Genomic DNA, 27,894 nt, shown 5'->3' on the forward strand with positions numbered 1-27,894 from the left:
CCCAAATTAATATGCAATTTTTAAAAGAAAAAAAACTATATTATTAATATTTTCCTAATACATTACATTCATTTGTTTCATGTTTTTTTTTCTTGGGTGGGAGGGGGTATGACAGTGGGTGCAGCGACCGGGTTGGCCGGTCATGAGGGGTGCCCAGAGTGCCGGATGCTATGGGGTGCCACCTCCATCGCAGGACCCCCACGGAGGCTGACCCGGGAGTACAAACATGGCATCCGGCCCAGCAGGTGCCGGAGAGGAGAGTGCCCCGGAAGTCCCTGCCCTGTTCCCACTGTCCAGTCTACGGCGCCGGTGCTAAGCCTCAGCCAGCCACTTCTGGTCCATGTTGGTTTGTTGGGGCTCGGCTGTTCTGGTTGCTGACGGTGCTTCAGTGGACCACCGGGTTTGGTGGCTGCCGCCATTGGTTTCTCCCGTACCCCGTCCCCAGCCCCTTCAAGTGTCCTGTATTCTTTGTCTTGCGGCTGGAGCCGTGCCTTCGGGGGGTACTGTCACGTTCTGGCTTGGCGCCCTGCCGGGCCAGTGAATCCAATGCCTTCTCTCCCTCAATTCATCAAGAAAACCTGTTTTCCCACGGACCCTATTTAAGTTCCAGCTTGCCCAATGTTCCCTGTCAGTCTTTTTTTATTTTTTTGGGTGTTTCCATTTGTAATGTTGTTCTGTCCTGTGTAGTCTTTAGTTTTGTTCCTGTTAATTCAAGTAAAATGTTCCTGCGGTCTCACAGCAAATGTGTCCTGCCTTGATTTCTACATCACACCCCCACACTTACACATCACACATGAGACATCAGACGTGTAATTGTGAGGGTGTAATGTTGAAATCACATTTAGTTGTTTGTTGAATAGACAAAAACCCATTGTTTTAATTTCAAAACCCACTTGCACAGTGCTAAAAGCATTGTAAGGTTTTTATTTTTATTTATTTTTATTTTTCAGGTTTACTTAAGGTCCTGAACAATGGGGACATACTGCAAGTAATATGAGTTTGTATAGGATTTGTGTTGACATGTTGAAGGGTGGAAATATAACATTTTTGCATTGTTATAAAAGATAATATGATTGTAATAACAATGGAATTATAGTGATTCACAAACTGCTGTGCCCATTAATTATTTTGGGTTCATACAAAGTGAATCATAAAATGCTGCATTTACTTTGGTCAAACGGAGGCCAGGCAAGATTCTTTTGTCAATTGGAGAAGCTGCACATTCTCTTTCATCTGTATCACAAAGAGACACAATTATTGTTCCTCAAGCCTATAGACAATGGCAGATGGGAGCAAGCAATATCTCAGGGAGTCACTTACTATCTGTTAGAATGATAAAACAAGTGTTCACTAGTCTAGTGTAGGAACTCATTTTGCCATCTATATGGCTTTTTATTATTATTTTTATTTCCAAAATGGCCACCCAAAAGTGAAAATGACACGTAACAATGTCAGTTTCTTAGAATGGGAGACTAAGAAAAAAACTGTTTTTGCAGTAATTAATCTTACTTCCACAAGGTGGTGCAACATTAGGGCTGTATAAAGTGAACTGTCCATGTTTCCATCTGTTGAGTTGTCATTGATCAGGCAAGGAGAAAAAAGACTGACAATGATTATTGATATGGAACTTTTTTTTTATTTGTAAGCAAAGTAATTCATGTTGACCCATATCACAAAAGGCATAAGCAGTAACAACAACAATACAGATAACTCAAATACAATCTGTTTAGAAGATTAAACGCAAAAAATGTGTGAAGACTGTGTTAAACTGACTTGATCCACAGGTTTTCTTTAACATGTTACATGGTATTTGTGTTGTTGTGCTATCTTGTACTAAGCTATGTGATGCTATGCTAATTTGACAGGTATACTGATCACCTGGCATACAGAAAATGAAACCCCTGATCTCATGGGTATGCCAGGTACAAGGGGGTGCCATTGTTGCCTGTATTCAGATTTTTTTCAATGACATGGATGCCAGCCTTTTCATTAGGACTCCCTTCATGTTGAAAGATTACAGTGAAGGTCTGGATGGGATCATCTGAACCCTTCTTGTACCAGGCATTTATCGGGGGGCCTCCTGTTCCTTCATTGAGATTAATACCAACACGGGTATAACCCTGTTCCTGAAGGCTTTCCTCTTCCTCGTGGTTAGTGGAGACATCCAGTTGATTCGAAACTGCCAAATTCATCATGAATGCAATGTTGACTCTGCAATGAACAGTGACATTTCCCACCGACGGCCCATGTGTAAGCCCTTTTCAACCAGGATTTTCAGGTTTGTGTTAGATCTCTCTACGTTAAACGACCAAGCAGGTCAGTTTTCAGAATATACACACACACACACACACACACACAGAGTGTAGAAGTAAAGGGGGTTAGGGGCAACATGTCCCCCCCAAATGTTAGAAACAGGTAAATTGATACCACTCAATAACAACATCACTGATAACCCCCCCCCCCCCCCCAAATAATTATGTTAAACCTCACCTTCCTTTTTAGTCACCTTCCTCTTGATGACATTCTTCTATAAACCAGGTGACATCATTTGAGTAGTGGAAATGGTGGACAAGGCCTGGAGGGCCTTATGAAGGACAACATATGTACACATCTTCCACTGTGAGAAGCGACTAAACCCATAAAACTACTAAACATCTAAAAAGAACAACTTGAAGACACCAGTTCAAATAAAAGGCATTCTGGAAATGGGTGAACCGTCATAAAACAACTGACCATAAGTGGCCCCCTGTCGCCATCCAACAACCTCATCGAAAGGTCAAATCCATGAATCATTCTCATCAGCTATATTGGGGGTTTTGTATATTTAATACTCTCTCCCAAATATTTGATGTTCATCTTCCCCTCCACACGTTTCGCCACACTGCTCGCTGCAGTCTTTGCAGTTGTCAAAAAAAGCATCATGGTCAATGGAAAAGAAAATCTGTCTTTTTTAAGGGTTCAAGTTGTAACGAGGACGCGCATGGAGGACGCGCGCCACCCCTCCCGACATGGTGTTCGGCGCGCGTCATCGCCGGCCTTCTAGCCACGCCGCTCCTCCTCCCACGGCACTGTCCTGTCTTGTTATTGCACACACCTGGTGTCCATTCCCTCATTAGATCGCATATATAAGTTCCTGTGTTTCTGGCTGTCTTTGTGTGGTATTGTTCTATGTGCGGTGTACGTTTGTATCTGAGCTGTCTGCACGCTTGTTTTGCGCCTGTGCGCCTGAGAGTTACGCGTGCTTTTGTTAATATATCTATTGCTATCTGAACTACCTCCCTGCGTTGGCTCCTTGTTTCACGCACCTACACCGGTTACACAAGTTCAATCTGTTCATGTGATTTTGGGCCTGAGCTCAGTATTCAAATCTTGAATACTCATGCCAAGAAAGACATGCACCCATGCTTTTCAGGTGCTATAATATTGTTTGAATCAAAGTATACAATATCTAAAACACTACGTATAAAACTAGTGTAAGAAGGGAATATGTATATTTGTCAGTTTCAATACCATAAACCTGAAATAAAACACTGTTCCAACATTAGTCATGGTGGGGCTTTTTCACTGCCCCAGTTAATTGATAAGAAATTAATGAACGGTAAGAGAATGAATTTCCTGAGAAAGATGATTACTAACTGTTGGGACAATGCCAAAACCGCCTGCCACTCCCATGAGAAGAGGACTACATCTCTATATCATTTATTGTAGGTTCATGAATATTCATTACGCAGCAATATAAATGCTTCAGAGAGATAGATCAGGGATATTCTGCAGAGAACGCAGAGACACAGAAGCTCAACAGCCAACTTGGTAAGACAGATTTTATGATCAGATATTATGATGGTCCTCAGTCGGAAAAGGGTGGATTGCCCACTTCAGGTTGGTGGAGAGTGCCTGCCTCAAGTGGAGGAGTTTAAGTATCTAGGGGTCTTGTTCACGAGTGAGGGAAGGATGGAACGGGAGATTGACAGACGGATCGGTGCAGCTTCTGCAGTAATGCGGTCGATGTATCGGTCTGTCATGGTGAAGAAAGAGCTGAGCCGCAAGGCGAAGCTCTCGATTTAACGTTCAATCTACATTCCTACTCTCACCTATGGTCATGAGCTTTGGGTCATGACCGAAAGGACAAGATCCCGGATACAGGCGGCCGAAATGAGAAGCTTTCTCCACAGGGTGGCCGGGCGATCCCTTAGAGATAGGGTGAGAAGCTCGGTCACCCGGGAGGAGCTCAGAGTAGAGCCGCTGCTCCTCCACATCGAGAGGGGTCAGCTGAGGTGGCTTGGGCATCTGTTTTGGATGCCTCCGGAACGCCTTCCTGGGAGGGTGTTTCCGGTCCCGTCCCACTGGGAGGAGACCCCGGGGAAGACCTAGGACACGCTGGAGGGACTATGTCTCCCGGCTGGCCTGGGAACGCCTCGGTGTCCCCCCGGAAGAGCTAGAGGAAGTGTCTGGGGAGAGGGAAGTCTGGGCATCCCTGCTTAGACTGCTGCCCCCGCGACCCGGCCCCGGATAAGCGGAAGATGATGGATGGATGGACGTTTTACAGACAAGAATTAATCATTTAATGAAGCTAAACACCATTGATTCATGTAATTTAAGCAAGATATTAATTTGCTAATCAAACACATGCCCAAGTTGATTTTTTGAGTGAGACCTGGTGTGTTGTGAATCAGATGTGGCATCTATCTGTTCATGCAACCTTTCAGAAGACTGGCAGTGAAAATATTCCCTCAAACGTAAATGTCTAAAAAACTTAAACAGGTCAACATTGACATCAAACTCATTACACTGTGTTGAAGGCACAAATGAGAGACCTTTATTAAGTAGAGAGACATGCGCAGGGCTCAATACCTTGTTTGATAAATTAAAGCCATTCAGTCTTGTGGGTCCTGAGACCGTGTGAATGGTCTTTTCTTCTTGCCCCGTCGGGTGCGGTGGCACTTTATTGTCCAATTAGATAATCTCTCTGATTGACATATTACAAGCACCTGTGTGTGTCCCACAAAACCCTATAAAAGCATGTGATTAGCAGTGTTTTTCATTGTACCCAGATGAAGACAGCTGACTATTGAAACGTTGGTCTTGTTAAAAAACAATTTTTATACCCATTTGAGTTTAGAGTGTGCGGCTTTTTCATTCATTTTGTTCCTTATTTACAAACAAGATTGTTAAAATCTTTCTCTGCAATGCCATAAGACCAACCCACCTCCACAGTAAGTTCATGGATATTCAATTTGTGTTAGTATAAATGTTGCTGAAAGATAGATCAGAGAAATTCTGCAAACTCGCACTACTGAGACAGAAGCTTTTCAGTCAACTGGGTAAGACAGAGACTTTATGATCAGATTTTGATGCTTAGAATTATTATCTTTAAAGAATCAAATCAAATGGCAAATTCCTATGTTTTACATGAAGATGAATAAATACTGCTATAGATATATACTGTATATATAGACATAAGTAATGTGTGATGTTATTTAAAGGCGTGTGTGTGTGTGTGTTTACATACAGCTCCTTTTTTTTTCCTTTCCAAAAAAGTTGAAAAGGAAGGTTTTGAGTGAGGAGCAGAAGGGTAAAAATTAAGACCACTGCAAATTGAATACTTCTGTTCCTTACTCTTTCCTTTTCAACTTTTTTGGAAAGGAAAGGAAAAACTTGCTGTTACAATTAGAACAAACAGATAATTAATTTATCACTTTTAGGTTTAATGGTTTAAAGATTTTTGAAAAGATTTCAAAAATCGTTAGCATACTTTGATTTAAATATTTAAGAATTGTCTACATGCCATCAATTGCTTTGGAGAGTGGTAATGAGGGAGGGACGCCTAACCCTACCTGTAAATAAACATATTATTTAGAAATATTTTTAGATCATCTTAATGTTTCATTGTAATTAAACTAAGCTTATGTGACTGAATATCCTTATTCCTTCAACTGCAGAAACACAATAGGGCTTCAAAGACAGGAATGTCTTATGGACCGATAAATCAAAATCAATTGTTAGCGACTGGCACACAGTGAGGCGCCCTGATCCAAAACGGTTCCCACAACATTTTGCAACGCCATGCAATACCCTCAGGTGTACATCTAGTTGGTCAGGGAGTTCGTCCTTGCTGAGACCTTCCCCTTATACTAATAGTAATTAAACCCATTGCTTAACTGGATGAAGAAAAAACTAAATATGTTGGTGAACATAACTTGTACTAATAATGTAATAATACACTCAAATCACTGTATTTATATTTTATTGATTAGACACTTCCTGTAACAAATACCATCACAGTAGATTTATTTCTGAAAAAGCTGTTCAGATGAATACTCCAAACCGGACTCCTGAATCTTAGGACATTGGACTACGCAGTACAAATGTTGCATTACTTGGTTAGACTTACCACCAAATCAGGATCCCTGCCGTCCAGTCCTTTGCAGTTTTGGCAATTTTAATTCCAAATTAAGTATGATAAAAATTTTATGAGACATAATTTAAAATCTACATGTCTTTAAAGATTGTCCTCTTGTATTCGCTTATTCAAAGTCCACCATTTCTATCCACAGAATATATAGTTTTGAATAATGCACAAAAAAATTGGTACATTTAATCCCATATGGAAAATGAATGTATTTTACAAATATTTTTGAATGCATTTGGAAAATATATTCCTGAATACATTTACAACTGTGTTGTATCAACTCTTCTTTTAACACTAACCACTACTCCAAACAATATTATTTCATTTGGAGGGACAAGTAGTGGTCTTACCGGGTTTGCTCTAATACGTTAGAATATATTTGTGACCATAAGATGAAAAATGTATTTTGGTAATTTATATCTAGAAAATGTGATATAATCAATACGTTGGTAATTACATTTAAAGTTTTTACTTTCACATGATCTGAAAAATGCATTTTAATATTTATTTTCTATAGGACCATAATGAGAGCATTTTTGATGGTGAAATATATTTGAATAAAGTTAAATGTATGTATACATTTTTAAATACATTTCAGAATAAAAGGTGAAATACATTTTGATACCTGAAAGGTATTTTGAATTAAGATTAATATATTTTGACATATATTCATCATTTACTCTACATTTTGCATTGCAAAAATATATGTATTTTCCATTTGGGATTGCTAAGCATATATTTTCCTACATTTACGGGCATGTTCTTTTACTAACGTTACTTGTTACAAAAATGCTAAAGTTGTTACAATATTAGCAGATATTACATAATTGGTGGTTATTACATTATTAGCTTCTACAGGATCTGATAAAATGCCTAAAATGTTAAACTTGCTAGTATCATAATAGTTTTTGCATGCATAATGCAATATATGCTCACAATGTAATACATTACCCGTAATGTAATACATTTTTTGAGCACAAAACATAATACGTTTTTTGAACATAATTCAATTTTGGGTTCATTATTATGTCAAAAACATCCAGAAACGCCTGAGCTGATTTTAGATTTACTGAGTCGAAGTGGAAAACTGTCCTGTGTTCTGACAAATAAAAATGTGTCTCTGAGCATTTGACACCTTGTACTTCTGGACACTCCAGGCAGGTTGCAGTTCTGGAATATGATGGCATTGGAGGATAATGGGTTCCTGGAAGCTTCACGTTTAATCAAGTCTTTTGCAGTTAATTTGCGTCTTTTCCTTACCATGCGTTTTTTGCACCCCAGTTGACTATTTGCAACAAAACCTTTAATTGTCTGGTGGTCACGCCTCAATCGTTTAGCTATTTCAAGAGTGCTGCATCCGTCTGAAAAGCATTTAGCAATTTTTGACTTTTCAGTGTCAGTTAAATCAGTTTTTTGGCCCATTTTACCTGAGGTCATGAAGCTGCTTAATAATTATGCACACCTTGATATTAGGTAAAATAAACAAACCTATGTTACATGCAAACAACATCTTTTTCAGGGAAGGCCTTGCTTATTTCAGCAAGACAATGCCAAACCACATTCTGCACATATTTCAACAGCATGGCTCCGTAGTAAAAGAGTCTGGGAGCTAAACTGGCTTGCCTGCAGTCGATACCTGTCCATTGAGAACATTTGGCATATTACAAAACAGAAAATACCCTAAAGGAGACCCCGAACTGCTGAGCAGCTGAAATCCTATATCAAGTAAGAATTGGAATGCATTTCACTTTCAAAACTACAGCAATTGGTCTCCTCTGTTCCAAAACGCTTACAGAGTATTGTTAAAAGAAGAGTTGATGCAACACAGTGGTAAACATGCCCCTGCCCCAACCTTTCTGAAACATGTTGCTGGCATCAAATTCAAGGGCATGTAGTTTTCCAAAAACAATAACATTTCTCAGTTTCAACATTTGATATGTTGTCTACTATTTTTAGTTAACTCTGTGTGTCTGACTGTTATGTATTCACATCAGTTAAATTTGTTTCTATTTAGTTTTTAAATTTCAAACAACTTGCTTTCTGTTTTGTTCAGGTACCTACACAGTCCTCTTCAGACACCAAACTCAGGATGCCGTACATCACAGATATTGATGTTTCCATTTATCCTGAAGAGGAGCAAGGCCTAAGGAACCAAGGTTTCCAAGGAATCAATGTTGATTTAAACAAAGGCACTAGCGGAAACCATATTTACCTCTGGTACAAGAACGGCAGCAGCAATCCCATCACCAGATTGCAGGTTACATTCAGAGATGACATGCAAATTGGTTTGAGAAATGCAGGTTACCATAAGGTGGATAGAGACCTCAAAGCAGGGGCTGGAGGAGATAACATCTTTCTCTGGTACTACAAAGGTACAACTGAGTATGACAACCCTATAGTGGATCTTAAGGTTACCAAAGATGCAGAAGATGAAGCCCCATTTTACAAGAATGACTGGGAACGACTGGCGTGTGACCTGAATGGCAAAGCTAAAGGTGACTGGATCCATGTTTGGGTGAAGAAAGAGAAGATGTACATTTCTGACATCAAGGCAACTGCCTTTTTTTGAATTTGATCACAAGTATTTTTCCCAGGGCTACACCCGTGTGGATGAAGATGTGAATCGAGGTGCAGGAGGAGCCTTTGTCTTTCTTTGGTATTGTCCTTCCCTAACACAGTCCCAATGGTTCAATCAACTGGATGTCTCCACTAACCACAATGAAGAGGAAAGCCTTCAGGAACAGGGTTATTAAAAAAAAAAAAAAGCCATATAGATGGCAAAATGAGTTCCTACACTAGACTAGTGAACACTTGTTTTATCATTCTAACAGATAGTAAGTGACTCCCTGAGATATTGCTTGCTCCCATCTGCCATTGTCTATAGGCTTGAGGAACAATAATTGTGTCTCTTTGTGATACAGATGAAAGAGAATGTGCAGCTTCTCCAATTGACAAAAGAATCTTGCCTGGCCTCCGTTTGACCAAAATAAATGCAGCATTTTATGATTCACTTTGTATGAACCCAAAATAATTAATGGGCACAGCAGTTTGTGAATCACTATAATTCCATTGTTATTACAATCATATTATCTTTTATAACAATGCAAAAATGTTATATTTCCACCCTTCAACATGTCAACACAAACCCTATACAAACTCATATTACTTGCAGTATGTCCCCATTGTTCAGGACCTTAATTAAACCTGAAAAATAAAAATAAATAAAAATAAAAACCTTACAATGCTTTTAGCACTGTGCAAGTGGGTTTTGAAATTAAAACAATGGGTTTTTGTCTATTCAACAAACAACTAAATGTGATTTCAACATTACACCCTCACAATTACACGTCTGATGTCTCATGTGTGATGTGTAAGTCTGGGGGTGTGATGTAGAAATCAAGGCAGGACACATTTGCTGTGAGACCGCAGGAACATTTTACTTGAATTAACAGGAACAAAACTAAAGACTACACAGGACAGAACAACATTACAAATGGAAACACCCAAAAAAATAAAAAAAGACTGACAGGGAACATTGGGCAAGCTGGAACTTAAATAGGGTCCGTGGGAAAACAGGTTTTCTTGATGAATTGAGGGAGAGAAGGCATTGGATTCACTGGCCCGGCAGGGCGCCAAGCCAGAACGTGACAGTACCCCCCGAAGGCATGGCTCCAGCCGCAAGACAAAGAATACAGGACACTTGAAGGGGCTGGGGACGGGGTACGGGAGAAACCAATGGCGGCAGCCACCAAACCCGGTGGTCCACTGAAGCACCGTCAGCAACCAGAACAGCCGAGCCCCAACAAACCAACATGGACCAGAAGTGGCTGGCTGAGGCTTAGCACCGGCGCCGTAGACTGGACAGTGGGAACAGGGCAGGGACTTCCGGGGCACTCTCCTCTCCGGCACCTGCTGGGCCGGATGCCATGTTTGTACTCCCGGGTCAGCCTCCGTGGGGGTCCTGCGATGGAGGTGGCACCCCATAGCATCCGGCACTCTGGGCACCCCTCATGACCGGCCAACCCGGTCGCTGCACCCACTGTCATACCCCCTCCCACCCAAGAAAAAAAAACATGAAACAAATGAATGTAATGTATTAGGAAAATATTAATAATATAGTTTTTTTTCTTTTAAAAATTGCATATTAATTTGGGAAAAAAATACATTTATGGATTATTCAATTGGATTATTCCTATTGTTTCCGAAAAGCAGTTCAAGAGCACTGATTGGGATGACAAAGTAATCTGTGAACTGGTAATAAAGAAAAATAAATTCAGTGGGTTGTTTTTATGATATTATATCTTCAAGTTATTTTCTGCTTTGTGTTTTCTGCTATTTTCAGGGTTAGGGAAATATGATGTTAAAATGTTATTTGTCTTTTAATGTAATAGCAAATACAAACAAGATTTGTAATGTATATGAGCTGGTTTAAAAATACAACGTTTCTAAAAGACATACTATTGTGTGTAAATGTGTAGTAAATGCCGGAAATACAAACCATACCCACTTATAGAATGGAAACAAAAAGAACCCTAAATGCATATAACTATACATTCTTATGTACAAGAGTAGTGTATTAAAGTGACTTCAAAAAGAACTCACTTTAAAAAGACAGTTTGATTCACCATCAGTTAAATTAACATAATGCTAATAATTAGCATCAGAAATAGAAATACCAAGCTGCTTGGGGAAAAAAAATATTCTGGTGAAACACAGAGAACACCCACATTAACACCAGTACAAGAACAAAGACTGTCTCTTTCATTAACATGGAAAACACAGTTCAATGTACCAAAGAAATGACAGCTAGTCGTACTATAGTAACAACAGTCATCAGAAGAGCAGGCTGTTGGAAGAGGAGCACATTGAGCCTGCCGTCCGCTGGTCCCTCTCTTTCGCTCTCCTGTCTCTTGTGAGGGGAAGGAAGTGGCGTGTCGGTGGTCTTCAACTGTGTTTCCGCCAGCTAGGAGTCTGTAACTGGTTAGAACAGGAGACACTGGGTTCCACCACAACACAGCCAAGGCAGAAGGGGAGTAATGAATCATGGAATCCAATGGTAGTTTGTCCATTGTGAGTCTACTGACGTGTAAGGGCTCTGTGTGTGTAATATGTGGACTATGATGGTTTTACTGTAAGGGAACAAGTGTCCAGTCCCTGAGTGTGTTTTTGATAGGAAATGGGCATGAGAAACACAACACAGATGTGCTGACTAACTCTGAACAAAGGACAATAGATAGGACGTGTTGCCTGTTACAGATGGGCCCCACACATTCTGTCCATACCTCCTGCTAGGAGTGGTCCATGTGACTGACATAGGCTATATGGATAGGTCCATTGACCATAGGTTGGAACATACCATACAAGGGTCTGTTGTAGGATAAACCTTTCTTATTGGAGGGTATTGGAATGTGTAATGGTTGGTTATGACCACTGGCAACCTCCTATGTATCCTGTCATAAAAGACTGTGTTGACTCTGTAATTATGGAAGATATAGAAATGAGAACTGGAAGGTCAACATCATAGACTCATGCTGAATAAAGATGGCTCCCCCTTGGCTTCTGGTTGCATTTATTTTGATCATGGACCAAACTTGGACAGAATCTAACATTTCTGTCTAGATTGTCTCCACATAGTTGGCTAGGGAGTTTTTCCTAGCCACTGAAATTCAACACTACTGTTGTTTGCTCCTTGGGGTTTAAGGCCGGGTGTCTCTGTAAAGCACTTTGTGACAACTGCTGTTGTAAAAAGGGCTTTATAAATAAATTTGATTGATTGATTGATTGATTGGGAACAGGCCTTGTCCACCGTCTCCACGGCATGTATGATGTCACCTGGTTGAAAGGAGATCTCTGATTCGTCCTCTGCAAGAAAAGCTAATGGTCAGGTTCGAACATTTTCAATTATAGTTACTCTTGTCCTGATTGTTCACTTACCATCTAATCTACCCAGACCTTGTTAGGAGATGATCAACTTGATTAACTTCAATCATGGGCTCTAGTCCAGAGCAGAATTACAGTTACTGAGATGCAGCTAATTGGGGTGTGTGGGGGGTTGAGGATGTTAGAAACGGATCTGCTTGGTAGTCAGAGAGCTCTAACACATCTCTCTATCCAGGGAAATCTGAAAAAACATTGACAGATGATCACAAAGAACCCCTGTCTGTGTGAAATGTCACATTTTTTGAGGCTTTGTTCCATCTACACATCTTCTGTGAGCCAACATGAGTCTGTTGAGTAGGCTTGCCGTACTTCTTTTCCATTCTCTATTATCTCCTGTTCTTCATTCTCTTCAACATGTCCTCCTCTTCCTCCTCTTCTTCCAAATGACAAACAGCCAATTCTGGAAAACCTTCTTCGTCTCTTCCCGGTGGACTCACGGATCGTTCTGGAAACAATAAACCACGAGAGTGCTTGGGTTTCATCTACGCTAAGCAATCGGGTGCATTCCAATCTGCTTGATGGAATTTAAAGTCCAGGATGAAGAGAATTCCTGGAATAGCAAGGGGAATGTAACCTCTTGGTATGTATATTTTATTAGAGCAAATAATGTAATGTTGACAAATGGCTGATGGAGTAACATACCTGTCCCATTGTGTTCCAACACTTCCTTCTCATCTGACACCCCATTGGTGGATGGGACCACCACCTCTTCTGTGACTGGCTGAAGAGCAACCTCTGAAAAGTGACATGTGGTCAGAAGGATTGTTGCATCAGACACTTTTCCCACAAAACACAGGTTACCATAAGGTGGATAGAGACCTCAAGACAGGGGCTGGAGGAGATTACATCCATCTCTGGTGCTACAAAGGTACAACTGAGTATGACAACCCTATAGTGGATCTTCTGCTGATGCAGAAGATGAAGCCCAATATTACCAGAATGGCTGGGAACGACTGGCGTGTGACCTGAATCGCAAAGCTAAAGGCAACTGGATCCGTGTTTGGGTGAAGAAAGAGATGTACATTTCTGACATCAAGGCAACTACCTCTTTTGAATTTTTGTATTTTTCCCAGGGCTACACCCATGTGGATGAAGATGTGAATCGAGCTGCAGGAGGAGCCTTTGTATTTCTTTGGTATTGTCCTTCCCTAACACAGTCAACTGGATGTCTCCACTAACTGCAAAGAAGAGCAAAGCCTTGAGGAACAGAGTTATACCTGTGTTGGTGTTAATTCTAAATGATGGAACAGAAGGCAACCAGATATGTGTCTGGTACAAGAAGATTTCAGACCATCACTGTAATCTTTGAACATGAAGTGAGTCCTTATGAGAAGGCTGGCAACGAAGTCATTGGGGGAATGAAGACCCGATGCCAACCTGGGAAACCTGTAACAACATACAACACACATCATTATTCCACCAATGTCCATGTACCACTTCATTCTATTCTCATCTCCCCAGACCTTTCTCTGTAACCCTGTCATCTTGGTACGAGTGGTAGGAGCCACTCGGTGTCCTATACCCCTTTTGTTAGTGTTCTTCAGTTCCTTCCCCTAAAAGGCTATTCCCCTGGCGCCGTCCTTTGTCTTCTTCTCTCGCTCGTAGTCCCGCAGTATCCTGGGGTCCGCTCCTGGCACCGGTCCGACTGGTTTTGGTCCTCCTTCCGTCCACACTGGGGCAAGCTCCTCCTTCCCGGTTTGGATGAGGTCCGTCAGTGACCTCCCTGGCTCCTGCGCTGGTGTACACTGGCTCCAATGGTACCACGTCTCTCCTTTGTCCCTCAGGCGGACCGCATGGCTTGTTCTCTCCACCACCTGATGAGGACCTGTTCACCTTGGCTCCGACCACTTTCGCTTGATGACCTTCAGGAGCACCCACTCCGCCTGGGGCAGGTTCTGGTCCAACGGGTGCAGGTTCTTCCTTTCTCCGAATGTTGGTGAATTCTGAAACGAGAGCTCGCAATTCATCAAAATACACACTGTGATCTTTGGGCCACTTTTCCCCTTCCGGGACCGCAGGCCCCGCGGCTGGTCCTGGAAACTGTCTCCCCATCAGCAGCACGTATGGGGTGAACCCAGTGGTCTAATTTAACGAGCATCGAATCGTCATGAATGCCAGTGGAAGAGCATCTTTCCAGTTCAATTTAGTCTGTGCACATATCTTAGCCAACTTGTTTTTTAAACTTTAGTTCATCCTTTCTACTCTTCCCTGAGACTGTGGGTGGTATACTGTTTTAGGCCCAATAAGCTCTCTACCTTCTGTAAATCAATGTTCTTAAAGTGAGTCCCATTGTCTGACTTGATTTTCTCTGGGAAGCCGTGTCTGGGAATGTACTGGTTCACTAAACACTTGATCACTGTCTGACTGTCCTCCCTTCTTGCCGGCCAGGCTTCTGGCCACCCTGTGAACACATCCACACACACTAACATGTAACGGCACCCCCGTACTGTTTCCCCCATGTCTGTGTAGTCTATCACTATCTCTTGTCCAGGTCTCGTTGTCATGGGGAACGCCCCCATCTCCGGTTTTGGATTGTGGTGAGTGCAGATGGTGCATGTCCTAGTGTAGTTGCGTACCATGTCTACCATAAACGGGTGCCACCAATGGCACAAGTTTCTTAACATTTGAGCCGGCCCTACATGGCCCAACCCATGGGGTTCTGCAAATGTATCTCCCCGCATGGCTGGTGGAAGTATTACTCTACCGTCTGGCCCTCTCCACAGCCCTCTCGTCTCTGTTGCTCCTCTCTGTCGCCAAATTGTTTTCTCTTGTGGGGAAGCCCCCTTTTGATGTCTCACTAGCTCATCTCTCTCAGAGCCTTCTCCCCACCCCACTTCCTCTTCTGTTCTTACCATCATTACTCGCGGAGTGTACCCTGCTGCCTGTTTCGCTGCTGTGTCTGCTGCTTGATTTCCCTGAGCTACTGCACTATTTGAGTTATCATGTCCTTTGCATTTTATGATGGCTACCTTTTCGGGCAGGTCTAGGGCCTCGGCTAGTTCTCTCATCTCCACCTCGTGTTTAATCGGTTCTGCCTCCTGATCGGTTCGTGTCTTACCCTCCCTCACTACCTCTTGCGCGCACTCATGTGGTAGCCCCCGTCCCCATCCGGTCTGCCATATATTATCCCCTCGTGTGTGAAAGTCAAATTTGGAGCCCCGAGAATTTTACTTAGGTGTTGTTGCCTGAGGGAAGTCATGGTGAACATCTGTGAGTTTACATATGCCACTACACTGTGTGTTGTGAGTATCTGAAGTTGATGTCCCATCACTGTGTGCACATTTTTGAATGAGTCTCGCTACCCCCGCGGCGTACTGTGTACAGGTGGGGTGCCTTTTTTCGATTTTGTCAAATCCTACGCTTATGTACATGAGGATGTTCCTATCTCCCCCTTTTTTCTGAAACAGGACCCCGTTGATACTGTCTAGGGTGTTGGTCTTTTTCCCAAGGTAACTTGGGTACCGGGGGCCCTAGCCGGCAAGGGGAATCGTTCCCTCAAAGCTGCGGCTATGCGTCCGACCACCTGACTGAAAGGGGTGTTGTCAGGGCTCCACCTAGTGGCGGCCCCTTTTTCTCTCTCATTCATAGCCTGGGCGGACATGGCTCGGGCGGCTACTGCCCTCCAGTCCCCCAATGCCAACGTTTGACCGGCTGTGAGTTTGTCAAATTGCGCCAACCATAGTTCACCTCCCTCGCCCATCGGGGGTAATTTATCTACCAGCGCCTGTATGTCTCCCAGCCCCAGTGGTTTATACCGCGGTTCGCCGCCTCCCACTCTAAAGAGAGGCAGCTGAAACCCAGCGCAACAAGCTTCCCCTTTTTCTGCTTATTTTTTTGTCTCTCGCAGTGTCACTCCCATCAGACCCTGACCCTGTGTCCTCACCTAACCTGCCTTTAGCACTGTCTGACCTTTTCTTCCTGGTTCTTTTAACCTCACTGTTTGTTCACTTTCTTGCTCCTCTCCTCATACCCCCGTACTCTCTCTGCTCTGGACTTAAACGGTTTCACTTCCTCCTCAGAGTCTGTCTCGCTCTCTGACTTTGCCTTTCTACTCAACTTCCTCTTGTCTTGCATTCCTGTCAATGGCTAACCAGTGGTGCCACTATAATTTTGAGGTGAATCTTCAGTGACTCAGGAGTGTGATTACCTTTATGACTCCATATGTCCAATTTGTATTTCTGCCATGCATGCTCAATATGCTGAGTATGAGCACCAGTCTCAGGATCACCAAAAGTTCCTTTTATGGCAGACAGAATACTGGCTAAATAGTTTCTTCAAGTTTGATAATTAGGTCCATGTTTATGACAGGTTATGTCATCTTGGTTACTGTCGTGTTGTCATAAAAAAAGACACTGACAGGTTATGTTGTCTCAGTTAATGTCAATTTGTCATAACAGATGTACACCTGGATTTAATCAGTCCGTAACACATACCTGTCTTTGAAAAGACAACATCAATCAGCCGTTAAAACCATCCTAATATGAATAGGTTAGTCAATAAATTGTTCTTTGACTGTGACAATTGAAACTGTTTACTGTAGGTTGACTTTAGCAATTTCAATAGAATGAGTCAGAAAATGTATTCCAAGAAAGATGTTCTTGCAATTCCTTAAGACCAACCCACCTCCACAGCAAGTTCATCAATATTCAGTTTGTGTTAGTATAAATGTTGCTGAAAGATAGATCAGAGAAATTCTGCAAACACACACTACTGAGACAGAAGCTGTTCAGTCAACTGGGTAAGACAGAGACTTTATTATCAGATTTTGATGCTTAGAATTATTCTTTAAAGAATCAAATAGCAAATTTTTATGTTTTACATGAAGATAAATAAATACTGCAATAGATATATACTGTATACAGGTGCTGGTCCTAAAATTAGAATATCATCAAAAAGTTGATTTATTTCAGTAATTCCATTGCGTTGTTTATAGGTGTGTGTGTGTATATATATACACACACACACACACACACACACACACACACAGCTCTGAAAAAATGTCAGAGACGACTGCACTTTTTTCTATCCTTTCCAAAAAAGTAAAGGAAGGTTTTGAGTGAGGAACAGAAGGGTTAAAATTAAGAGACCACTGCAAATTGAACACTTCTGTTCTTCATTCAGTGGTCTCTTAATTTTTTCCAGAGCTGTATATACATATACAGTGGGAATAGAATCTCAGCAAACCCTTGCAAAATGTTCACCTTTTGTTTCCTGAAATGGAAACACATTTAATCAGACCTTTACCTGCTTTATTTACACACAGTAACCCACAATATCCAATAAGTGAAAGAATAATAAAAAATGTAATTCCACTACGGTGTTTTACCATTTTAAATGTAATACATCTTCAGGATTTGGGGGATTTTTTCCCCCCAGTTGGATGTATTTGGCTATTGTGTTAGTAAAGTCGCAAAAAGTCAGATTTTATGCGTTAATTTATGTATTTATAAACGATAGTTATATAAAGTTTAGAAGTTAAAATCTTACCAGTGGCCCGTTTTTTTATTATTACTTTGGCGGTAAGTGTAGGGCTGTGGATATCCGACAGCCGTGCAGTAAATTGGGCGCATCACTTTGATTTAGCTCTTCTGTGCCAACACACCAGTTTGATGCATTACTGCCTAAAAGAAGGCACTTAGACTGTACTAACTAGTTAGGCTAGCCAGGAAACGTTTCCTAAAGCAGGCGATGCTTAAATAGCTGGCTAGTGTAGCATGAGGCTATGCATTTAACTAGATATCTACCTGTAATGAATGCGGTGTTGCGGGAGCAGAGAACCAGGCGCAGGCAGAGGTAGTCGGTGTTGATTTTTTTAATTTAAACAAAAGTAACACTGAGCACAAAAACAACGAAAGAAAAGGCTGACTTCAGCAGCAAAACGAATGCAAGTAACGATATAAGTTACTTACATTAAACGAAAGACAGGACAACAACAATGATCCACAATGTGATGAGCAGAAGGGAAACATTTAAACACATACTAACGAGATAAATGGGACCTGGTGTGAATGATGAAGGACATGACACGAAACAAGTCCGGGATGAGTTTGTATGTGACTGGAACTGAGGGTGCACGGAACGGTGGCGCTGCTGCTCACCGTTCCGTGACACTACCAACTTACTATCAAAACAAAACTTGCTGTTGCAATTAAAACAAACAGATAATTTATCACTTTTAGGTTTAATGCATCATTTTGCAAAAACTTATACTAATAGTAATTAAACCCATTGCTTAACTGGATGAAGAAAAAACTAAATTTGTAGGTGAACATAACTTGTACTAATAATGTAATAATACACTCAAATCACTGAATTTATATTTTATTGATTAGCCATTACACTTCCTGTAACAAATACCATCACTGTAGATTTATTTCTGAAAAAGCTGTTCAGATGAATACACCAAACCTGACTCCTGAATCTTAGGACATTGGACTACGCAGTACAAATGTTGCATTACTTGGTTAGACTTACCACCAAATCAGGATCCCTGCCGTCCAGTCCTTTGCAGCTTTGGCAATTTTAATTCCAAATTAATTATGATTACAATTTTATGAGACATCATTTAAAATCTACATGGCTTTCAAGATTGTGTTCTCTTGTATTCGCTTATTCAAAGTCCACCATTTCGATCCACAGAAAATATAGTTTTGAATAATTTTCTTACATTACGCTCAAAAAGTTTTGTGTACATTTAATCCCAAATGTCAAATAAATGTATTTTACAAATATTTTTGAATGCATTTGGAAAATATATTCCTGAATACATTAACCACTGTGTTGCATCAACTCTTCTTTTAACACTAAACACTACTCCAAACAGGATTATTTCATTTGGAGGGACAAGTAGTGGTCCTACCGGGTTTGCTCTAATACATTCGAATATATTTGTGACCATAAGATGAAAATTTATTTTGGTATTGTATATCTATAAAATGTGTTTCAACACCTAAATGTGATATAATCAATACGTTGGTAATTACATTTCATCTTTTTACTTTCACAGGATCTGAAAAATTCATTTTAATATGGGCTTCAAAATACATTTTGTAATGTATTTTCTATAGGAAATACATATTGTAATGAGAGCATTTTTGATGGTGAAATATATTTGAATAGAGTTAAATGTATGTATACATTTTTAAATACATTTTGGAATAAAAGCTGAAATATATTTTGATAGCAAAAATGTATTTTGAATAAAGTTAAATGTATGTATACATTTTTAAATACATTTCAGAATAAAAGGTGAAATACATTTTGATATCTGAAAGGTATTTTGAATTAAGATTAATATATTCGACATATATTCATCATTTATTCTACATACATTATGCATTGCAAAAATATATGTATTTTCCATATGGGATTGCTAAGCATATATTTTCAAATATATATGGGCATGTTATTTCACTAACGTTACTTGTAACATAAAATGCTAAAATTGTTACAATATTAGCAGTTATTACATGATTGGTGGTTATTACATTATTAGCTTCTACAGGATCTGATAAAATGCCTAAAATGTTAAACTTGCTAGTATCATAATAGTTTTTGCATGCATAATGCAATATATGCTCACAATGTAATGCATTACCCGTAATGCACAAAACATGATACGTTTTTTGAACATAATTCGATTTTGGGTTCATTATTATGTCAAAAACATCCAGAAACGCACGAGCTGATTTTAGATGAACTGAGTCGAAGTGGAAAACTGTCCTGTGTTCTGACAAATAAAAATGTGTCTCTGAGCATTTGACACCTTGTACTTCTGGACACTCCAGGCAGGTTGCAGTTCTGGAATATGATTGCATTGGAGGATAATTGGTTCCTGGAAGCTTCACGTTTAATCAAGTCGTTTGCAGTTAATTTGCGTCTTTTCTTCTCAAAGCTTTTTTTGCACCCCAGTAGACTATTTGCAACAAAACCTTTAATTGTCTAGTGGTCACGCCTCAATCGTTTAGCTATTTCAAGAGTGCTGCTTCCGTCTGAAAAGCATTTTGCAATTTTTGACTTTTCAGTGTCAGTTAAATCAGTTTTTTGGCCCATTTTACCTGAGGTCATGAAGCTGCTTAATAATTATGCACACCTTGATATTAGGTAAAATAAACAAACCTATGCCGTTACATGCAAACGACATCTTTTTCAGGGAAGGCCTTGCTTATTTCAGCAAGACAATGCCAAACCACATTTTGCACATATTTCAACAGCATGGCTCCGTAGTAAAAGAGTCTGGGAGCTAAACTGGCTTGCCTGCAGTCGATACCTGTCGTCCATTGTAAACATTTGGCATATTACAAAACAGAAAATACCCCAAAGGAGACCCCGAACTGCTGAGCAGCTGAAATCCTATATCAAGTAAGAATGGGAATGCATTTCACTTTCAAAACTACAGCAATTGGTCTCCTCTGTTCCAAAACGCTTACAGAGTATTGTTAAAAGAAGAGTTGATGCAACACAGTGGTAAACATGCCCCTGCCCCAACCTTTCTGAAACATGTTGCTGGCATCAAATTCAAGGGCATGTAGTTTTCCAAAAACAATAACATTTCTCAGTTTCAACATTTGATAAGTTGTCTACTATTTTTAGTTAACTCTATGTGTATCTGACTTATGTATTTACATCAGTTTAATTTGTTTCTATTTCGTTTTTAAATTTCAAACAACTTGCTTTCTGTTTTGTTCAGGTACCTACACAGTCCTCTTCAGACACCAAACTCAGGATGCCGTACATCACAGATATTGATGTTTCCATTAATCCTGAACAGGAGCAAGGCCTAAGAAACCAAAGTTTCAAAATAATCAATGTTAATCTGAACAAAGGTGCTGGAGGAAATAATATTTACCTCTGGTACAAGAAGGGAAGCAGCAATCCCATCACCAGATTGCAGGTTACATTCACAGATGAAATGCAAATTGGTTTGAGGAACGCAGGTTACCATAAGGTGGATAAAGACCTCAATGCAGGGGCTGGAGGAGATAACATCTTTCTCTGGTGCTACAAAGGTACAACTGAGTATGACAACCCTATAGTGGAACTTAAGGTCACCACAGATGCAACAGATGAAGCCCAAATTTACCAGAAAGGCTGGGAACGACTGGCGTGTGACCTGAATCGCAATGCTAACGACAACTGGATCCATGTTTGGGTGAAGAAAGAGAAGAAAATGTACATCTCTGACATCAAGGCAACTACCTCTTTTGCATTTGATAACGAGTATTTTTCCCAGGGCTACACCCGTGTGGATGAAAATGTGAATCGAGATGCAGGAGAACGCTCTATCTTTCTTTGGTATCGTCATTCTCTAACACAGTCCCAAAGCATCAATCTCCTGGATGTCTCCACTAACAATGAGGAAGAGGAAAGCCTTCAGATACAGGGTTATACCTGTGTTGGTGTTAATCTCAATGAAGGAACAGGAGGCCCCCCGATAAATGCCTGGTACAAGAAGGGTTCAGACCATGCCATCCAGACCATCACTGTAATCATTCAACAAGAAGTGAGTCCTTATGAAAAGGCTGGCATCCATGTCATTGGAAAAAATCTGAATACAGACAACAATGGCACCCCCTTGTACCTGGCATACCAATGAGATCAGGGGTTTCATTTTCTGTATGCCAGGTGATCAGTATACCTGTCAAATTAGCGTAGCAATACATAGCTTAGTACAAGATAGCACAACAACACAAATACCATGTAACATGTTAAAGCAAACCTGTGGATCAAGTCAGTTTAACACAGTCTTCATGCATTTCTTGCATTTAATCTTCTAAACAGATTGTATTTGAGATATCTATATTGTTGTTGTTGTTACTGCTTATGCCTTTTGTGATATGGGTCAACATGAATTACTTTGCTAACAAATAAAAAAAAGTTCCATATCAATAATCATTGTCAGTCTTTTTTCTCCTTGCCTGATCAATGACAACTCAACAGATGGAAACAGGGACAGTTCACTTTATACAGCTCTAATGTTGCACCACCTTGTGGAAGTTAGATTAATTACTGCAAAAACAGTTACTGTAGTGTTCAAACCTAATTCTCCCATTCTAAGAAAATGACACTGTTACCTTTCATTTTCACTTTTGGGTGGCCATTTTGGAAATAAATAAATAAATAAAAAGCCATATAGATGGCAAAATGAGTTCCTACACTAGACTAGTGAACACTTGTTTTATCATTCTAACAGATAGTAAGTGACTTGTGTAGAATTTAGAAACCAGGAACTCCCTGAGATATTGCTTGCTCCCATCTGCCATTGTCTATAGGCTTGAGGAGCGATAATTGTGTCTCTTAGTGATACAGATGAAAGAGAATGTGCAGCTTCTCCAATTGACAAAAGAATCTTGCCTGGCCTCCGTTCGACCAAAATAAATGCTGCATTTTATGATTCACTTTTGTCATGTTCACTTTTGTATGAACCCAAAATAATTGATGGGCACAGCAGTTTGTGAATCACTATAATTCCATTGTTATTACAATCATATTATCTTTCATTAGAATGCAAAAATGTTATATTTCCATCCTTCAACATGTCAACACAAACCCTATACAAACTCATATTACTTGCAGTATGTCCCCATTCTTCAGGACCTTAAAAAAACGGTCCAGTCAGAGTGGTCAAACCACTTACAAACACCCATACCGGCAAGCTAGCATGGAGGCAGTCAGAATTCCAGAATGACTTGCACGCTAAGTAGAGATGAGCAGAAAACGCTGTGAAACAATGTCATTGTTGTTTAAATCAAATCTAATAGAAGTATCTTCCCATGGTTATTCTTCCCATGGGTTTTCCTAAGTGTCCATCCAGGGCTTCCTGTTTTGTTGGGGTTTAAGATATGGCCTCTGCAAAACCCTGTTGGTCATCTATCAAAACGGGATAGGTCAGAGAAAATACTTATCACCACTATTAGGGCAATAACTAAGGTTTATTTTCAGATCCAGACTCCTAGCAGAGAACAGTCATCATAACATCTGTGTGCTTGATATAGTGTTTGGTAGGTGAAAGGAGGTTGTCGCCATTCAACATCTTCTCTGGGATGAACCCTCTTTCAGAAGGGCTGTCTCCATCTTGTTGTTCAATGCAGCATAACATTTATCAGTTTCCACATGTATCACGTCCTCCCCTAGGATTTCAAGACACATGAAAAGCTGCAATTTTGCAATCTGGAGCCAAATCATGCTTATTATTATTATTATGTTATGATGCATAGTGGGGTTAAGACGGAGGGAATGGACACAGAAGAAGTGTTTGGGGCATTGGACAGTGCTTTATTACAGTACAAAGAGGAGAAGGGAATAGCCAATCACAGAACCCCCTTTCAGGGGTTGGCTGTGTCATCTTAATGGGGGCCTCCTGGTGGAAGTTTGAACGAGACCATTGCAGGTAGTCCTAGTCTCGGTGACCCCTGCAACAAAGAGGAAGGGTAGCATTGAAATCTAAATAGAGGCAACAATAGTGATTGCCTGCAACTGGCATTTCTGGGAGGAGTTTAACTTGTATGACAGAGTAGCAGTAGACCAATCAGATTAGTTTTGTCATTCTGTTTCTGACAGTAGCTTAGTGGAAGACATCACAACGCCCCTCAAGACAATTTAAGCCTTTATGCAGATTAAGATTAGTAAATTAATGAATTTACACTGATGAGCCAAAACATTATGACTGCTCACAGGTGAAGCGAATAATGTTGATCATCTCCTAACAAGGGCACATGTCAAGGTCTGGGTAGATTAGATGGTAAGAGAACTGTCATTGTTTCTAGTCAACTTATGGGATGCAGGAGAGATGTGCAGGAGTACAGACCTGAGCGACTAACAAAAGTACCAGAAGATCTTAGACCCCAAACGCATCAGTTCAGGTTGAAAACATTTCTCTTTTCACATGCCTACTTAACCGCATTGTTTAGCCTTACAGCTTTTATAGCGTACTATGGTCTTCTCCGGTTTTAACTATTGCTATTTTCTTATTCTAGGTTTTATTATTATGATGTGGATTTGATGTTTTCATTTGAGTATTTGTTTTTATGCTATTGTATTTTTCTATATATATTTCTCTTTTTCCTTGTAAAGCACATTGCATTTCTTCTATGTATGAATTGTGTTATAGTAATAAACTTGCTTGCTTGCTAACAAGGGCCCAATTGTTATGGCCAGACGACTGGGTCAGAGCAACTCTGAAATGGCAAGGATTGTGGGGTGCTCCCGGTTAGAAATGGTGAGTTTGTTGAGAGCAGTAGGTTGGACATGAACCCAAATCAAACATAAGGATTAGTTCATGGTATGTTTAAATACATTTAAAACTGTTAACATTCACATTTTACTGTGGAAACCTAATCTCAGCTGGTTTCAGCAGAACCTGCAGCCAGCCTTCTGTCACCATCACACAGGCCCAGCATGTGGTGGGATTCATACAGTACGCCAATGGAAAGCCTAGTTGGTAGTGAAGGGGTTCATTGAGCTGGGTGCAAGTGAAGCAAAAATACCTCCCAAACTAATAAGCTACATTTTCAAAACACATCAGTAAAATTCAACAGAAGTAGAATTTCTACTTTAGTGGTTAGCCAACAAAATGTCATAGTGAAACATTTCCATAATATCATAGAACCAGAGATATGCAGGGAACCTTCAGATTACGTACCTACTGTTGCAGATTTACCTAGTGATGTAGTGGACCTATAAGTGGGCCTCAATTCTGTCACCTATGATACGTTTTTGAATATCCAGAAGGAAAGGGAGGAGAAACAGAGATACAATTGTCAGTCAGACCATCCCATCCTGACTCACTGATCTGTCAACATGGAACCTCATAAGAAGAACGACATCCATGTGGTAAAACATCTGAATACTGGCAACAACGGTAGTTTTTCTGCTGCTGGGGTTCCCATGGGAATGAGGTATGACAGATTAACGGTTTTACTGAGGCTTTGTTCTATCTACACATCTTCTGTAAGCCAACATCAGTCTGTTGAGTAGGCTTGCCATACCTCTTTTCCATTCTCTATTATCTCCTCTTCTTCATTCTCTTCAACAATGTGTTCTTCCTCCTCCTCTTCTTCCAAATGACAAAAAGCCAATTCTGGAGAACCTTTGTCTCTTCCCGGTGGACTCACGGATCGTTCTGGAAACAATAAACCACAAGAATGCTCGGTTTTCTTCTACGCTAAGCAAGCGGGTGCATTCCAATCTGCTTGATGGAATTTACATTCCTGGGAGAGAATGGGGAACGTAACCTCTTGGTATGTATATTTTATGTCATCTAATTCATAGGAGATTTAGAGCAAATAATGTAATGTTGGCTGAGGGAGTAACATACCTGTACCATTGTGTTCCAACACTTCCTTCTCATCTGACACCCCATTGGTGGATGGGACCACCACCTCTTCTGTGACTGTCTGAAGAGTAACCTCGGCATCTGAAAAGTGACATGTGATCAGAAGGATTGTTGCATCAGACATTTTTCTCACAAAACGCAGGTTACCATAAGGTGGATAGAGACCTCAACGCTGGGGCTGGAGGAGATTACATCTTTCTCTGGTACTACAACGGTACAACTGAGTATGACAACCCCTATAGTGGATCTTAAGGTCACCACAGATGCAACAGATGAAGCCCAAAATTACCAGAATGGCTGGGAACGACTGGCGTGTGACCTGAATCGCAAAGCTAAAAGCAACTGGATCCATGTTTGGGTGAAGAAAGAGAAGAAAATGTACATCTCTGAGAATAAAGGCAACTACCTCTTTTGCATTTGATAACAAGTATTTTTCCCATGGCTACACCCGTGTGGATGAAACTGTGAATCGAGATGCAGGAGGACGCTTTGTCTTTCTTTGGTATCGTCATTCTCTAACACAGTCCCAAAGCATCAATCTCCTGGATGTCTCCACTAACCACGAGGAAGAGGAAAGTCTTGAGGAACAGAGTTATACCTGTGTTGTTGTTAATCTTAATGATGGAACAGAAGGCAACCAGATATATGCCTGGTACAAGAAGGGTTCAGACCATGCCATCCAGTCTATCACTGTAATCATTTTTAACATTTGATATTTTGTCTTTGTACTATTTTCTATAGAATATAGGGTTTAAATGGTTTGCAAATGTTTGCATTCTGTTTTTATTTCCATATTACACAGCGTCCCAACTTTTTTGAAACTGGGTGCAATCTTCCAAGACGTCCAAGACATCAAATAAGTAACATGTTAAAGAAAACCTGTGGATCAAAGGCAGTTAAACAGTCTTATGATTTAATGATTGTAATCAGTTAACATAATCCGAAATTGAATCTTCTAAACAGATTGTATTTGAAAAGTCAACTTATTGTTGATACTGCTTCTGCTTTCTGTGATACAGGACAATGGAAATCATGCATTTCTTTGCTGGCAAATAAAAAAACATCCATATAAATAATGATTGAATGTCATTTTTCACCATGCTTTATATCAATATTAAGCCCGACAGATGGAGGCGGGGTACAGCTTACTCACAGACATCCCTAATGTAAGTCGCGTACGACCAAAAACCAGTGTTGCAAGATTTCGCAAGAGAAACAATCAACCGGGACTATCAAAAGAAGCCCAAAACAAGCATATTGGAGCTGCAGACGAAGCCCAAAAATGCAACACAGTTTTACGCACACACTTCAATAGGTGTACTATTTAAGGATGGAGAGCCGGTTGCTCTAATGGGGACAAATACCTGACCTTTGAAGTTATGTTAAGAAATCGTACAAAAACCCATACAGAAAATGAATGTATTTTAAATATTTCAAAACACAACATTTTTAAATTTCCAAACACATTTGTAAATATATGTCAAAGTGTTTTGGCTGCTTAAATATATTTGTAAAAAATGTATTTAATGCATGTCTAAATATATCGGACAATCGGCAAGTATTACCAAGTTTACCTTATGTTCGACCTTATGTTACACAGTCAGGCGCGCTAACCACTACTCCAAAAATGGATCAGTATGATAGCAGAGGCAAGTATTACCAAGTTTACCTTAGTACGTTAGACTATATTTGCGACTAAGATTAAATGTATTTTGGCAATGTACACATCTATAAAATGGCTTTCAACACCTAAATGTGATATAATCAATACGTCGGTAATTACATTTCATCTTTTTACTTTCACAGGACCTGAAAAGTGCATTTTAATATGGGTTTCAAAATAAATTTTGTAATGTATTTTCTATAATACATTACAATTGTAATGAGAGCATTTTTGATGGTGAAATACATTAGGACAAAACTGAAATGTATTTATACATTTTCAAATACATTTCGGAATAAAAGGTGAAATACATTTTGATGACTGAAATGTATTTTGAATAAAGATACATGTATGTATACGTTTTTAAATACATTTCAGAATAAAAGGTGAAATACATTTTGATACCTGAAATGTATTTTGAATTAAGTTAAATGTATTGGACATATTCAGCATACATTCTACATACATTTTGCATTGCAAAAATATATTTATTTTCCATATGGGAACGTACAAAAACTCTTCTCTTACAGGTGGGGTTACATTTAAAGC

The 27,894-nt window shown here is 40.1% G+C and overlaps 1 protein-coding gene and 1 long non-coding RNA gene across 2 annotated transcripts; one reads left to right on the top strand and one right to left on the bottom strand.

Annotated features, from left to right (window-relative positions):
- Positions 1 to 12,548: 12,548 nt before the first annotated feature.
- On the bottom strand, positions 12,549 to 26,403 carry LOC114840663. The gene is made up of 3 exons (XR_003782777.2): positions 25,756 to 26,403; positions 12,992 to 13,082; positions 12,549 to 12,794 (listed from the first exon to the last, which is right to left on the bottom strand). It is a non-coding gene; the product is annotated as an uncharacterized LOC114840663 (long non-coding RNA).
- Positions 16,994 to 22,240, top strand: LOC114840710. Its single transcript, XM_029124818.1, has 2 exons — positions 16,994 to 17,087; positions 21,039 to 22,240. Exon 2 carries the CDS (start codon positions 21,075 to 21,077, stop codon positions 21,942 to 21,944), a length of 870 nt encoding a protein of 289 aa, XP_028980651.1. The 5' UTR covers positions 16,994 to 17,087; positions 21,039 to 21,074; the 3' UTR covers positions 21,945 to 22,240.
- Positions 26,404 to 27,894: the final 1,491 nt, after the last annotated feature.

The sequence above is a fragment of the Esox lucius genome, chromosome 13 (genome assembly GCF_011004845.1).
Source record: "Esox lucius isolate fEsoLuc1 chromosome 13, fEsoLuc1.pri, whole genome shotgun sequence".
NCBI classification, from domain to species: domain Eukaryota; kingdom Metazoa; phylum Chordata; class Actinopteri; order Esociformes; family Esocidae; genus Esox; species Esox lucius.

What these genes read in the sequence shown, in the direction of transcription:
- LOC114840710 (XM_029124818.1), top strand. Translation starts at nt 21,075, where the DNA reads ATGCCGTACATCACAGATATTGATGTTTCCATTAATCCTGAACAGGAG.